General features: G+C 40.5%; 2 protein-coding genes across 2 annotated transcripts; both read right to left on the bottom strand.

The window, feature by feature from the left end:
* Positions 1 to 203: 203 nt before the first annotated feature.
* Positions 204 to 2,849, bottom strand: hoxa10b (homeobox A10b). Its single transcript, XM_044360333.1, has 2 exons — positions 1,861 to 2,849; positions 204 to 917 (listed from the first exon to the last, which is right to left on the bottom strand). The coding sequence occupies exons 1-2, from the start codon at positions 2,633 to 2,635 to the stop codon at positions 643 to 645; spliced, it is 1,050 nt and encodes a 349-aa protein (XP_044216268.1). The 5' UTR covers positions 2,636 to 2,849; the 3' UTR covers positions 204 to 642.
* A 3,624-nt stretch (positions 2,850 to 6,473) lies between these two features.
* hoxa11b (homeobox A11b) lies at positions 6,474 to 8,988 on the bottom strand. Its single transcript, XM_044360334.1, has 2 exons — positions 8,259 to 8,988; positions 6,474 to 7,281 (listed from the first exon to the last, which is right to left on the bottom strand). Exons 1-2 carry the CDS (start codon positions 8,860 to 8,862, stop codon positions 7,049 to 7,051), a joined length of 837 nt encoding a protein of 278 aa, XP_044216269.1. The 5' UTR covers positions 8,863 to 8,988; the 3' UTR covers positions 6,474 to 7,048.
* Positions 8,989 to 14,362: the final 5,374 nt, after the last annotated feature.

Below are 14,362 nucleotides of genomic sequence, written 5' to 3'. Positions count from 1 at the left end.
GAAGTGTGCACAGCCGCCAGACATCTATTACAGGCCTGTTAAACTCTATATGAAGAGCATCATCTTACTGTAATAATATTTGCTGCGCACAAAGCGGTCCCAGTACAAAATGTAAAGGCAATGGCGCCACGCGCTACCTGTGCCAGCTTTCACCAGAATATTTAAACAGCGCGCAGTTTCTGAATGAAATAAGAAGTCTGCAGTTGCAGTGATGGCTTTATTAATTTGACCAGCAAAATGTGCAAATATTCATCAAATCTCTTGGGCTCTTTAGCCGTCACATAAAGGCCTACGTGTAACTGTAACACAAGTATCCCAAGGGTTGGTCCAGCATGCAAATTCCAATGGTTCACTCAGGTTGAATATACAATATGTACAAGCCTGAAGCTCTGAAACATTGTGGTCACATTCTGAACACTTAAAACACAACGGATTAACGTTACAAATGTAGCCATTTATAAATACATATCCACGACAAAATCAAACAGACGTGAAAATAACATTTTTTCAAATAACAACAATCAATAAGTTAGCAGTAGGGTCCTGTTTTTCCATGGACATTCTCACAGTTGGGTGGGTGGGGGGGCTCTGCACAGGCGCCCTTGCCATGGATGGAGGAGGGCGCCAAAGACCCAGACAGTCTCATGAGAAACTGAAGTTGCTGGAGAGCTCTCGGATCCTATTCTCCCGGCTCATTTTTTTCAGTTTCATCCTCCTGTTTTGGAACCAGATTTTGACTTGCCTGTCAGTGAGGTGCACACTGCGGCTGATCTCCAGACGACGCTCTCTAGTCAAGTACATGTTGAAGAGAAACTCCTTCTCCAGCTCCAGAGTCTGGTGCTTGGTGTAGGGGCAGCGCTTCTTTCGGCCACTCTTCGCTGTGAGCCAGTTAGCTGTACTTTCCATTTTCCCATCTCCTACAATGAAAGTGATACAGGATGTTAGGCAACAGGTGTGGCAAACACCATCATACCTGGAGGGAAGCATCAAATCTTTGTTAGAAATTAAAGACTAATACGATTCAAAAACCAAAATAGTAAAACTGTCAAACAAATAAAATTCTATTTTTACTGCAAGCTACTGAAGATAGTGTTCGGTATATATACGACTAATGAATGCTTTCTGTGCTCTGTGTGATTTTTACTACAGTGTTACGCACAAAGAAATATTTCCGTGAATACCCCATAGACTTGCAATTCAGCATTTTACCAGAAACTGCCATTTGCCCCGTTAAGCAGCTTTAACCACAGGAGCCTGTAGCCCACTGCACCTTTATTAAGACATAAAACATAGCCTGCTGAAATTATGGCAAGGCCTGTGCCTTTGATGAGGGGACAACTGACATCAGAATCCAGCACAGGACAAAATGAACTACATTGGATTGGCCTTGCTTTCCCTTGTCATAACAGAGTAATACAAGCCTCGTAATATTTAAAACACACGTGTGGAATTCCTGTATTTTCAATTATAAAAACTTCATATCGTTGCTTGTAAAAATAAATCCACGAGGCCCGTTTTAAAATAGCTTTGCAGTAGCAATAGCAGCCTAATAGCTATCTTTTTTTTTTAAAAAAAAAAAGCAGCCATGGAGCACAATAGCTCTGATCTTCGGCTCTGATTGGTTAAAGTCAGCTATTTCGCTTCATGCCTGGCAAACCGGTAAATATTCGATAAACGCACACCTGTGAGTGGCTGGCTGTTAACCTAAATATTAATCCTGCAATAGCGAATCAGCGCGCATACACTCAAGCATCCGTCTGTTGTTAGAAATCATTGGTTGGACAAAAAAAAAAGAATGGAAACCTAAAAGCTATTATGTCCTTTTTCTGAAGCCTATTTTTACAATGCATGACTCTTCACCTTTTACGGGCTTTTCTGGACACTCAGCACTGCATGTCTCAGCGGGCTCAGGGGAGGATGAGCCCTCCGAGGAGAGGCGGCTGTCCTCCTCTCCGGCCGGGACGCAGGGCTCAGGGACAGGCGCCTCCTCGTGGCTCTCCCTCCGCTCCGGCTCCGCAGAAGCAGCCGGTGGCTGAGAGGTCTGGGTGTCCAAACGGGCAGATCGCTGCAGAGCAAAGTGATTCATGTTTGGCTGGACATCATGGTAAAGCCTGGAGGACGTGTATGTCTGAGACAAGCGGAAGTAGCCGGGGACGGGCACGGTGTTGCCGGTAACCGGGCATGATGCAGCCGAGTAGGAAATGTCATCTACTGTTGCTCCTTTAGGACATTTGTCAGACTCATAAAGGCAATACGCGCTCTCCTCTTTTATACTCGATGAGAACGAACACTGAGGCATATGCTGGCCGCTCGGTTGATCCACCCGGCATGATCTCGACGTTTCCAGCCACGTTTCCATCCCTTGAACATACGGCGTAGAAGACGGGATCACGCTTTGGGTACTTGGCTCGCTGCGCTTACCGATCCCCGGGAAACAGGAGCCACCCGAGAGTCCATATGAATATTCCGCCGCCGGTGGCAAATACACGCCGTTACTTTGGTAATATGAACCACTGTCGGTTCTCACGTTGATTAAAGAGTCCACGAAAAACGAATTTCCAGCTTGGTTGTTGGGGCATGTCATCGTTGTGGTATAATTTGACGGAGGATGAAGATAGCCCTTTCTGGCTGACATTTCTTGTGCAAAACATTGCTGAATAATTACTGATACTCACGCTTCTCACTGTAGCCTGCAGCCAATTAAAACACCAGGAGACTACAGACTCCTCCCAGTCCGACCAGGCTGCTCCACTGTGTCATATATTTTGTTTTAGGCTAAGTAAAGAAAACTGTGGGGGGAACGTCGTGCATCCGAGGGTATAGGTAAAATCTTTAAATCTCCTTTGAATCTCGGATTTTGAGCTTCAGTCACCACCTATAAGCCCAGAGCTGCCTATGTAAATTTAACAACAACCCCTATTTGACAACTCAGTAGTTGAAAGCTGTCCCTAACAATTATGTACAATGCATAGCTTTATGGCCAGTTTTACAGCACTGTAAAAATGAAGGGTTCTAGAGGTGCCTCTGAGAAGCTCAGGGTGCATCAAAGATCCAAAAAGGTCCTGTGTGACTCTTTGGTCGAGGGACTCTTAACCTTGTTTTTGCTGCTCTGGTTATTTCTATTGCAGTATCTTTTTTTTAAAAAATGTACCTCCTCATGGACTGTCCAGCAGCAGCAGTAGGTTTCATCTTACCATATTATGCTGCTCAGACTTTTACAAAGCCACTTCTTTGAGCCCTCGAGCTTATCTGATTGTGGTGTGAATATTGAGGGTGAAAATGTCACGATTGCATCCAGACACCTTTTTTTGTTTTTTACTGCACAGGCACTGTTGAGCATTTATAAAGGTGACACGCAGGCTCACTTAACTAAGTGGCACAGTTGTAGAGCTGCATGTTTCTTAATGGTCACCTACCTAATACTGACAGGATGGCGTTCTGTTGGTTTGTTTTCTTGCTTCTTTTTTTTTTACTGAATAGATTAAAATTCCCATATAAATGTTGTTATTATCTCCTTAATACACACACACACACACACACACACACACACACACACACACACACACACACACACACACACACACACACACACACACACACACACATTCACACACACTATTATCTTAAGAACAGGCCTATATTAAAGCCCATTCTACTAAATTCACTTTACCCCTCCTACCAGCCATTTTACGAGTAAAATACGCAAAATTTCATTGTTGTTGTTTTTTTACGTTTCAAGACTTTCACTATTTCGTTCTTCATAGAAAGTAGTTGGATACAATATATGTCCTTAGAGATGAAATGGGAAAAAAACATATTAATAAACGACTAGACAGAAAATAAAAATAGAAAATACAATAGAACATCATACAAAACTACAATTTGTTAGCATAGAATTTCGGCTGTAACACGTACGAACGTATCACACACAAACTAAAGGAAGGCTGGTGATATATAATAGCTATTTAGTCCTAATTGAAAATAATCGAGACCAGTAATTCGATCTGGATCCATCATTTCTTGAAAACCTACAATTCCCTCCTTGCCATTAAATGAAATGTGGATATTTTGGCTCAAGTCATTTCAGGCAACAATTAGTAAACACAAATCGTTCGCCTGCGCTGCTACAATATGTGAAATTTCGTCAAATTACGTCAAAGATTGCCTCCTTAAAAGACCGTCAATAGGGTCAGCAGTTTAGCGCACAGGCCTAAAAGCTAGTCTAACAAAAAGTCTCCAGATTACGCTGGAATACAACAGCCGGCCACCTCCATTTTCCTGAAGTCCAGAAATCTGAGCTACAGTTTATGTACAGCTATTTAATATGGCGTCAAACGTGCAGCAGTCTGGCTGCAATGAATGATAATAATCATTAACCCTGTTGGATTATTTCCTGTGATGTGCGCTGTGGGCTGTTCTTATATTATTATTCCCATAAAGTTTGAGTGTTATATATGATTATACGTTTTATTAAGAAAATCTTCTTCTTTTTTTAAAAGTAATTTAATTCTTTTTCAAATAAATGTTAAGTACTTAATGAAAATCCCATTGTGGCTGTTTTGTGTCAAAATGTCTCTCTGTGTCTTTCTGTGCCAGCGCGCAGGCACAAGCACTCACAACGAAACACACACACACACACACACACGGATGCAACAAGCTGCATCAAAATATTTACAGTGAACAAATGATCTAAAGGAGAATCCAAGTTTGTTTGGTTTTTCATTTTTTCCAAGTCCTCCAAATGAAACGACAATGTAAACATAACAATTAAACATCATAAATCCAATACAGTGTTTATAAAATGAAGTCTGTTGTACATTTTAAACCGTATAGAGATTATAAAAGTTAGTGGGCCACAAAATGCTTGTAGTATAGGCCCTACTCCTTTATTGCGCACTCCAAGCCTATAGCGTTTGCAAAATTGCAACCTGAGAACCCGCATTAAATTTGATGTTCAAACATCTTTTCTTGCACTATTTATTTCTCCACATGTTGCCAGGAACGCTTATACATTTCAACATCTGCACCTACGATGAAAAACTGCGTCTTCGTGGTGTTTTTCAGGTGGAGATGAACCAGACATACTTCCTTAAATCACATTAAGAACCCAGTCATAAAAAGCACACCGTAATATTTCTGTGCCTACCTTTACAATGAAATCCTGAGGTGGTGACATATCTTAAAGCAGCTGAGCGATGAGTCAAACTTCTTTTATATCTCAATTCACGGCAATGACATTGATCTGAGGAGCGCCACCTAGTGGGCGAAGGACGGCAAACCTACACACGCTGCAACGCAACACACTAGCAAATGCAGAATATTCCTACCCCGGTAAGATGCTGAAACAAATGACGCCGGAAAGGTCCGTGAACACAAGCTTTCAGTGCTCCCAGCCGTTGTTTTTCAGCCCCTTAGTCACAGTTAATAACCTTGGTCTCAGACGCTTTATTGCACTACACTCCAAATGCTCCAGACGAATCTGCGTTTTATGGCCAAGTTACTGGAGCAACTGGGAGGATGTGCAGCAATCAAAGCGGAATTCCTGGGAGCCTCACAGGATGCACGGTGTAAGGAAGGGCATCAGGGCCCTTATTAGCTTATGGCAGGCCATTCAAGCTGTTTTCAGAGGCCTGGTGGTGGATAAAGCCACCTGAACCCAATTTCTACCCATCTTTTTATGTGCGCGGCCTTCAATTTGCCCTCCTTTTCAAGTGGACATAAATCGTCTTGTCCTAAATTCACTCCCTGATTATTTAGTATCAAACTGATACAGGCTGTTAGGATGAATCAACTCCAGATAAATGATCAAACAGCTAGGGATAATTGGAGCAGTGATCTGGAGTTTGTCCATCTTTTTTTATTCCATCTAAATATGACTGATGGATGACTTTTTTTTAGTGGATAAATCGAACATGGTCTTATACCGCCTTCTTTTGGAAAGAGACGGTGTGTCAGATATGCATTCAAACAAGTGTCAAGATTGTTTCAGTAAGCCCTAACAGGCATGTTAGGTCAGAAATCAGCCTTTCCACATCGCCCCAGAAAGGAATGAACCCTTTGTAATGGATATCAAATTATAACTGCAGCAGATCCTATTTCTTAGCCATGAGGTAATAAAAAAAGCATCAGACATCATGCATCTGATACGATCCACGTGCTGGCATATAAAACAAAATATGGGATTATGTTTCATTTGAGGTTTTTACTCTTTTTATCACCAGTTTGCCCTTTAGATAAACTTAGAGAATAATCCAACTTTACGGGCAAAAGCTCAACAAAGCACTTGTACTGTGAGGTCAAACGCAGATGTTAAATATCACTGAATATCCGACTGAAAATGCATGAGACGAATGAAGTGGGATGATTCAACTCATCCTTTGGCAATATGCAAGATTGACCAAGAATTTTGGAAGAGCTGATCATCGCCAAACAATGTCAGATGAAAGCTGTTAGTAATTCCAAAACACATAAAATGATTTCCAGTCACCGGAGTTGTATTTGTACAATAAAATTAAAAGATTAAGAGGAGAAAAAAAGGAAAAAATACGAACAGTAGTTTGCTGTGAATATTTCTGGTCACAAAAGTTGCGTGTGCGTGCGTAAATTTGGGGAACAAATAACATTTTTCATTTAAAGGAAAATTAAGACTTTTTTGGTAAATGCAGTACAGTAATCTCTGTGTGAGTACAGTAATTATTTTATTATCAATGACACAAATAACATGAAGAGAATTTAGGCTTAACTGGTTTTCCGCGTAAGCACACTATACACGCAACCATGTAACTTTAAAATTTGGAAAATTGTCGCTTGGTTTGGACAAGCAAAAAAATAGGCCAAATAATCTTATCAATAATAATAATAATAATAATAATAATAATAATAATAATAGAGCCAGAGTGTTTAATGACAAAATAGTGTATAAATAGTAGAATTCTCTATGGAGTCTGGCACATTAAAAAAATCGTCATCCTGTCCAGGTGAGATGTGGGTATTGTCTAGATGAGGGGTGCATGGCTGCACGCCATGCAGTCACAGTCTTTGTTCAGTTTTATAGCAGGGGGTTCGTGGTGTAGTACTGTAAACGGTCTCTGTTCAGTTTCTTCTCCTTCATCCTCCTGTTCTGAAACCAGATTTTGACCTGGCGATCTGTCAGGTTGAGCATCCGCGAGAGCTGCAGACGCTTCTCTTTGTTGATGTAAACGCTGAAAAAGAATTCCCTCTCCAGTTCCCTGATCTGATACTTTGAATATGGACATCTCTTCTTGCGCGTCCTTTGGCCACCTGAAACACAACAACAACAACAACAACAAAAAAAAGGCAAAGGTCACCTCATCAGATATGGCAACATGAAATCATGCATCTATTTCTTGCTTTGACACAGCAGTGGTGGTCTACAAGTGCTGAGGAGTTCAAGTGTTTCCCTCCTCGCAGGCCTACAGGACCGAGAATTGTAAACAGAGACTGCACTTGATAGTGGCACATGTTGGGCATGAAAGACTGCATGTCGGAAGTTATGAAAACTCACTGAAATCAGTGAAACCACACTGGCTGGTTTTCAAGAGTGAGGGCATGGGCCTAAACCAAACAGTCAGGAGTATCAAGTATCTGATATGCTTATACTGTCCGCTCTTGATTTCACTGTGCGTAAAGAGCTGTTATTTCAGTGTTAGTGAGGCATGTTCCTTTATGGAAACTGTTGAATTAAATCCTTGCAAAGCCGGCGAATTTGTCAATGTTTATCTTTAAATAGAGAGCAAGTCTTAAACCTAAAGTCTTGTCCAAAGTCAGATTAAAGTGCCCCAGTTGCCCCATTTTGTCAACACAGAGTAAATCAAATGTAAAGTAAATATATATACATCATAAACATAAATATAATGATCTAATGTGTCATAAATACATAGACAAAACAGGGGGTGTGTGTGTATATATACTTTTAAATATTTACATTATTATTTTTCATGGTGTTCATTGTTATCTAGTATATAAATGTAGTTTACGGACTAAATAGTCTATGCCTATTTAAACTCACATCTGAGGGGAAAAGTGGAGATCTTGTGTGAACTACAAATTAAACGCCAAATTCTTCACGGCCAATTTCAATCCCAAGCACGTGATCTTGTCGTTTATAACATAGTTTTGTTATAGGGTAAATCTGCAGGCCCTCCATAAACCTTACGTGCTTATAAAACAGCATATAAAAAGCTTTAAGAGCAACGCGTTAGATTTTGCTCCTTCTTGCATTAAGCGGCGCTACTCACTGCTGTTTTTGCGCTGCTTCTCCTCGCTGTGGCCGGGGGACGACTTGGGGCTGCAGCTCTCTGCCGTGTCCGAGCCCGGGTGAGCCGGAGCGGGGCTTGTTTTGGCGGCGTGTCTGTCCGTGTCTGCTGCCTGTGTGCCTGTCGGTGTTGTGCTGTTTTCTGCGCTCCCGTAGGCAGTGTCGAAAAACTGGTCAAACGCCTGCGGCAGGACGCCGTTCCTGCCAACGCTGCCATAGAAGCCAGGCGTCGGGTGCGAGCTGGAGTGGCTGGCGCCGGAGCCGCTTTTCACCAGGATCTCTCCCCCCCTTGAGGTCGGGCTCGTCCAGCCGTCCCTGTGCACGATGTCCTCAGTATAGCAGTGGGATAGGCTCCCCCTGCTGTGGTGCCATTTACTGGGAGTATCAATGCCATAGTCTCTGAAAGCCACATCTCTCACGGACGGGACCTGTGGCAGAGCTGAGGACTGGTAGGAGTATGCCATGGGGCAAGAGGACTGGCTCTGGGTTAAATAATGAGGGAGACCCGAGAAGTCTGCTCCGGAGACGTAATAAGTGCAGCTCGGTAAATACATATTAGACCCAGAGACCCGCTCATCAAAATCCATATTCTGCTGTTGGAAACGTCCTACAATAATCCTCTCATAGTTCCTCCGCGGCGCTGCGCTCCAGTCACTTTGAGGCAGATTGGTGGAGCAGAAATCCTTAGACGTACAAGCTGACGTGGGGATCCATCTCTATCCATTCCTGAGGGCCAAAGCCATGTGACCACTGGCACAAAATGACAGATAGCCTACGCCTCAACGTAGGCTATATGAGTCAATGAGTTTATAAAGTGGACCTTTGGCTGTATGGGAAAGGAAAAATACTGAGAGGGGAATTTTGCATCGATTCGTTTTGGGCAATTTTGAAAGAGCTTCATATCTTACACACTGGTTCATTCTTTTTGCAGATCAGCAGAGCTACTTCCAACTGCCTGTAGACTGATACTATTTAATAACCAAACTACAAGGAAGGAAAAAGAAAGGAATTATATCCGATTCCAAGCGAAGATGCTTAACCTGCCAAATTTTTACCTTTAAGTTCGTTTTTAAACATAACCCTCACCTTAACCCTAACCTTAACCTCTGAGGAGACGTCTGAAACCTTTCAAAGACAAGGATCACATTTTTCCACCAGAAGGCAACAAGATAGACTTTGCTACGGATGTAAGGCTTATTTCTTGTGGCACAAAATGCGTTTAATGCAAGTTCTGTTGAGAAACTTTGGGCCTGTACCACACATGCGCTTTTTTGGAAGCTATTTTCATATATATAATCTATTTTTAAACGATTTTATCATTGAGTACATGGTAGGAATTAATTCCTCGTCTGTCAGTTGTGTTCAATATAGCTCCTCTGGCTATATATAGACCAATCTGGTCCACAAGTGGCGGAGTAATGTGAGTCATGCTGCACTTTTGTCAGGCATCAGTCCAGTTTGGCACCCAGGGACAAAAAAGACAATAGCCTTTAAAGATAGGCTTAGTTATCAATCTTATGTGGTTGCTATGTGTTTGTCTGGAACATAATTTTCAGGAGCATTACCGCATGCCATCTCGACTCAGGTGAAAACGTCATTATGCCCAAAAAATGTTTAATTGCGCGCCGGTTTGTCTGTTTTACGCGTAAAAGTTGATAAATGTCCATATGGTTCATTGTCACGTGTGCTTGAACTGAACCATCACATTCATGCAAATTTTACTTTTAAGACTAAACGCATGGAGGATTGATCTTGTGCAATTCTAAAATGTTGGGATAAAAGCTAGAAAAATGGCCACATGCATAGCTTGAATGAGAGTAATCGGCTGACATGTACGCAGTCACGACAAAACATGCGTTTAACATTTATTGTAAACATACAGGTGTTGTTTATAGGCTATGAATAATAAAAGTATTTGCCGAAGGGGCTGCAGCCTTTACATCGCCCGCTCTCTCTATGCAGTGCCCAATATAAACCCTTGGACACGGGCTATTTCCCACTCTACAATTCATTTTCATTTGTCATCGCTGCTGAGTAAGTGGGTGCATGTGTCACATATCACTAATCCTGTTATGCAGCCAATTTTTAAATTTAGTCCAAATCTACTTTTCATACTTCAAAGACTGCATTTGTCATCTGCCGGGAAGCATTAAGAGGCTGCGTAATATTTCATTCCGCCCAGGTGGCTTGCTTTTTGACTTCAGCGGGCAGGGTGTTGTTATATAACTGCTGTTTATTTGGCGATCAAATTTGTCTTACATAATATACTTTTCTTTTTGATTCCTATTTTTATTCCTTTGTGATTTTTTTTTTCAGTCATATAAGCTCAGCTCAGCCTTTAGGCCGAGGCTGCAGGAGTGGCCTAGTTTGTCACATTAAGCCTCCTTCGTCCAGGACGCTTCTCAAACAGCTTCATCCACAAACATTTGGATGTGTATTGTACACAAATGTGTATTAATACATTCATCTAAGTGAGGCAGCGTCACTGGGATTATGTTGATAATAAACATGTAGGCTGTAAACAAAAAGCCTTGACCTCCAGCCAGTTATCATAATAAGGAAAACTAATGCGCAAAAATATATTTCCATTAGCCCTTTAATTTCGTTTTCTTCTATGGCTCAATCTTAGCCTTTAAGCTCAAAATTATAATTTAGCCGAATAAAATGTGTCGTGGATTAATGTCACTTTAAAAGGTGGGTTAATACTTTGTATAAAAAGTTAATTGTACTGACTTTACATTACCAAAACATTAAAAGACACGCATGTACATTACACTGACACAAGCACATGGAAGAGCTTCAGTTGAAATAAAGATAGAAATTCAAAAAAAAAGTCCTCTGGCTCTGTGCCACAGTACCACCCTCTGGAGAAATACATGATATTTATTCAGTTTGTGCGGGGAAAAAAAGTCAAAAGCTCAACACATTGAAATATATTTATCCCAGTGGCGGCTGATATGGGTGTCAGGAGGCAGCTAAAGGGGATGTGAAAATAAAAACAGTCTTCTTGCTTTCACAGAATTTTTTTGTCGATACTTGAGGAGGAATGTGCTTCAACTTAACTGCCTGAGAAGCTGTGCGCCTTCTTCCTTTCCTGCTCCCTGAGTTGATTTCACAAGGAGACACTTTCTAATATTTTAGGCAAACGGTGCCACTTAATATGTCCAATTAAAGAGGAATGGGTAATATTTTACTGAATTAATTACACATGTATTCACATAACTAAATCATTTGAGTAATAATTGAAAAAGAAGCTATTTTTGTGTTACTCATCTAGTGTAAAAGGGGGGAGGGGGGGCTGTTTATTTACAAGGATTGCTGGTGTAAACAACGCCTTTACCAGCAGCAGAAAGCATTATCAACTCAAATATAGTTTGCCTGTGAATTTAAACAGCTGTAAATCAATAAAGCATTGTCAGCAGGTTTCAGTCCGGTGTTTTAAATGTGTTAATATTCCTATCATGGACAGTACCTTTGAAGAAAAAAAAAAGTTCCAGAGGAAACCAAACTGTGTGGCAAGAAAACAAGTTTGATATGTCTTCAATTTTCTAGATTTTCTTATGACTTGAGAGAAATAAACAAATTGATTTACTACTTATATTAACGCTTATTTGTCTCGTGATTCTTTCAACACAATTTGTAAATGTTTATGTGAGGTTGGGATGAAGAAAAGCACATTTATTTATAAATGACTGAGAAATAGTGACCTGATTGGCTTCATTAATGGAGGTAATATGTCTTTAATTTTCCCTACACGTGTATGAGCCTCTATGTGGACTCTATGAAAGGTACACAAACAATCTGCTTACCAATGAGGTGAAGTGGATGAGGGGGAGTTGTGTGTGTGTGTGTGTGTGTGTGTGTGTGTGTGTGTGTGTGTGTGTGTGTGTGTGTGTGGAGGAGAAGGAGGAAGAGGAAGGGGGCGAGGGGGGGGGTTGCTTTTCCGGAAGCAGTATGCTGTTGGGGGTGTTTACAGTTGAAGCTGTGGTTGTAAAATACAACCACTTAAAAACCTTAATTAAACTTTGATTCACAAATTCAATCTCGCATATGAATCTCAGGCTGTCGAACATTATGTAACCGAATCGTGAGAGGCAGCAGTTGTAATAGCTTGAAATGAATCACACATTAATCACAATACCTGTCTGTCTTCACTTTGACCTGCTCTGCTGTTATTTTCCATGCTATAATTGGCTAATTCAGTTCTGCGTGATCTTATAAAGCGGTGACAGCTCGGCTATATTAAGAATAACAATCGCCAATCGTGTTTGGCTTCGACAAATGTGAAAAAAGTCATTTAAAGAAAGGGGAAAAATCATTTAAAAAAGCTTTATTTGTATAGATAAAGGGGAAATTATTTTGCTGGCATCATGTGAATGCCTACTCCGACCAATGGGGGGGAGAGGAGGGGGGGCACTTTGCCTTTAAGTTTATTTGATTCATCAATTAAGATTTGCGTCTTTGTCTGAAGTTCAATGAACAACGTTAAACACACACACACACTCACACACACAAAATACACACACACACACACACACACACACACACGCACACACACACACGCACACAAAACACAAAAGATATTTCATGATATAATTTTCAGTTTTGTGAAGCTTTAATTTCCTCAGACTGAGCCATTCTTCGTTAAGTTGTGTCATATATTGGCTCTTTCTTTGCATAATGTCAGTTTAAATTCAGCAAGAGTACAAATTTTCACTTATTATGATTATTAAATAATCATTTTATATGCTGTTAGAACTATTATGGTGATCCACTCAGGCCTGCATGGGACATTTTTATAATGAGATGCATTAACTTGTTCGGCTGTTTGGGGGACCAGTTACACAGAATAACAAAAGGGTGAAAAGTGATCAACAGTTATTTCTAACGGGACTCTTTCTCAGTAAGGTAGAAGAATATTAACACCAACATGATCGCCATCATTCCCCCCAAAAAAGTGGAAGAGTGAAAGCGATCAAAGTGCTTAGGAAACATTAAGAATGTCTTAAATGATGAAATTATATGTCAGAGGCCCAACTTGGCCTCTCCAAGTGCTCTTGAGCAATAAACTTGTCTGCTCGTTTGCGAAACTATCCTGCCAGCAGCTACATGTATGACAGAGTTGAGGGGTTGCTGCTTCTTACTGAGACAATTGTTCCCTTTTGAACGGGACAAACCCATCCTTCCGATCCAGCCAGACAGAGGAATTGAACTCGCAACCTGCCGGTTATTGTTTGGTTCTGGTATTCTGATATTTTTTGTTTGAAACAATTCTGTGAATGAATCCAATACGTTGATATCGCATGTGTCGATATTAATGTGCTCAATTGGATGCTGTTAACACCATAATACAATTATGATACAGTATTTCATAAATTATTAGGCGGAATATCATTACAGAAAACTAATGAGAAGAATTGTGTGTAATAGTCGAGGGATTGTTGGAAGTGCGGCCTCTTAACCCAAAAAGTTATTTTTGTTTTAAAAAAGCTCTTTTTGGGGGCCTGTTTATATCTAACTCTTCTAAGCAGATTTTCTTTGTAAAATTCGAGTTTTTGGTTTCAAAATGTGACACCGTTTATTTTCAAAAATCCATTAAGCACTTTTTGTCTTGAAGGACAAGTCACGTGTGGACTTGACGAATTTATGCAAATAGATGCACCTTTTACATTATACAGACTTCGATTGAATTGGGATGAATTAATATCAGTATGAATAACAAAACAAGCATAAAAAAAAAACAAACAAAATCTTACATTGCACTGTACAAAATACACCCAGTGTGCATTTTCATCAACCTAACTGTACCGCCCACCAGTCTAATGTTATCTTTTTGAGGAAATAAGCATCAATGGAACATTAATTAAAATGAATGATCTGTCAGCTGACTTTCGATTCACGTTATGAACAAATAAAACGTAAATGCTGAATGAGATACATTAAAGTAATAATAACAATAATGCCAATGGTGTTTAGCCTATGACGAAATAAATATAATCATCATCACCGTCATGCTCACAACGTTTCTGTTGTGCCATTATTTCAATAAAGTCTATTCATTTTAAATATCTTATTACTATAATACAA

The sequence above is a fragment of the Thunnus albacares genome, chromosome 8, assembly GCF_914725855.1.
Source record: "Thunnus albacares chromosome 8, fThuAlb1.1, whole genome shotgun sequence".
Taxonomy (NCBI): domain Eukaryota; kingdom Metazoa; phylum Chordata; class Actinopteri; order Scombriformes; family Scombridae; genus Thunnus; species Thunnus albacares.
This window is presented reverse-complemented; position numbering and strand designations above follow the sequence as displayed.

What these genes read in the sequence shown, in the direction of transcription:
- hoxa10b (XM_044360333.1), bottom strand. Translation starts at nt 2,635, where the DNA reads ATGTCAGCCAGAAAGGGCTATCTTCATCCTCCGTCAAATTATACCACA. An exon ending in TCCAGAAAAGCCCGTAAAAG is followed by an intron (nt 918 to 1,860) that starts GTGAAGAGTCAT and finishes CTTTCATTGTAG; the next exon opens with GAGATGGGAAAATGGAAAGT.
- hoxa11b (XM_044360334.1), bottom strand. Translation starts at nt 8,862, where the DNA reads ATGGATTTTGATGAGCGGGTCTCTGGGTCTAATATGTATTTACCGAGC. An exon ending in GAAGCAGCGCAAAAACAGCA is followed by an intron (nt 7,282 to 8,258) that starts GTGAGTAGCGCC and finishes GTTGTGTTTCAG; the next exon opens with GTGGCCAAAGGACGCGCAAG.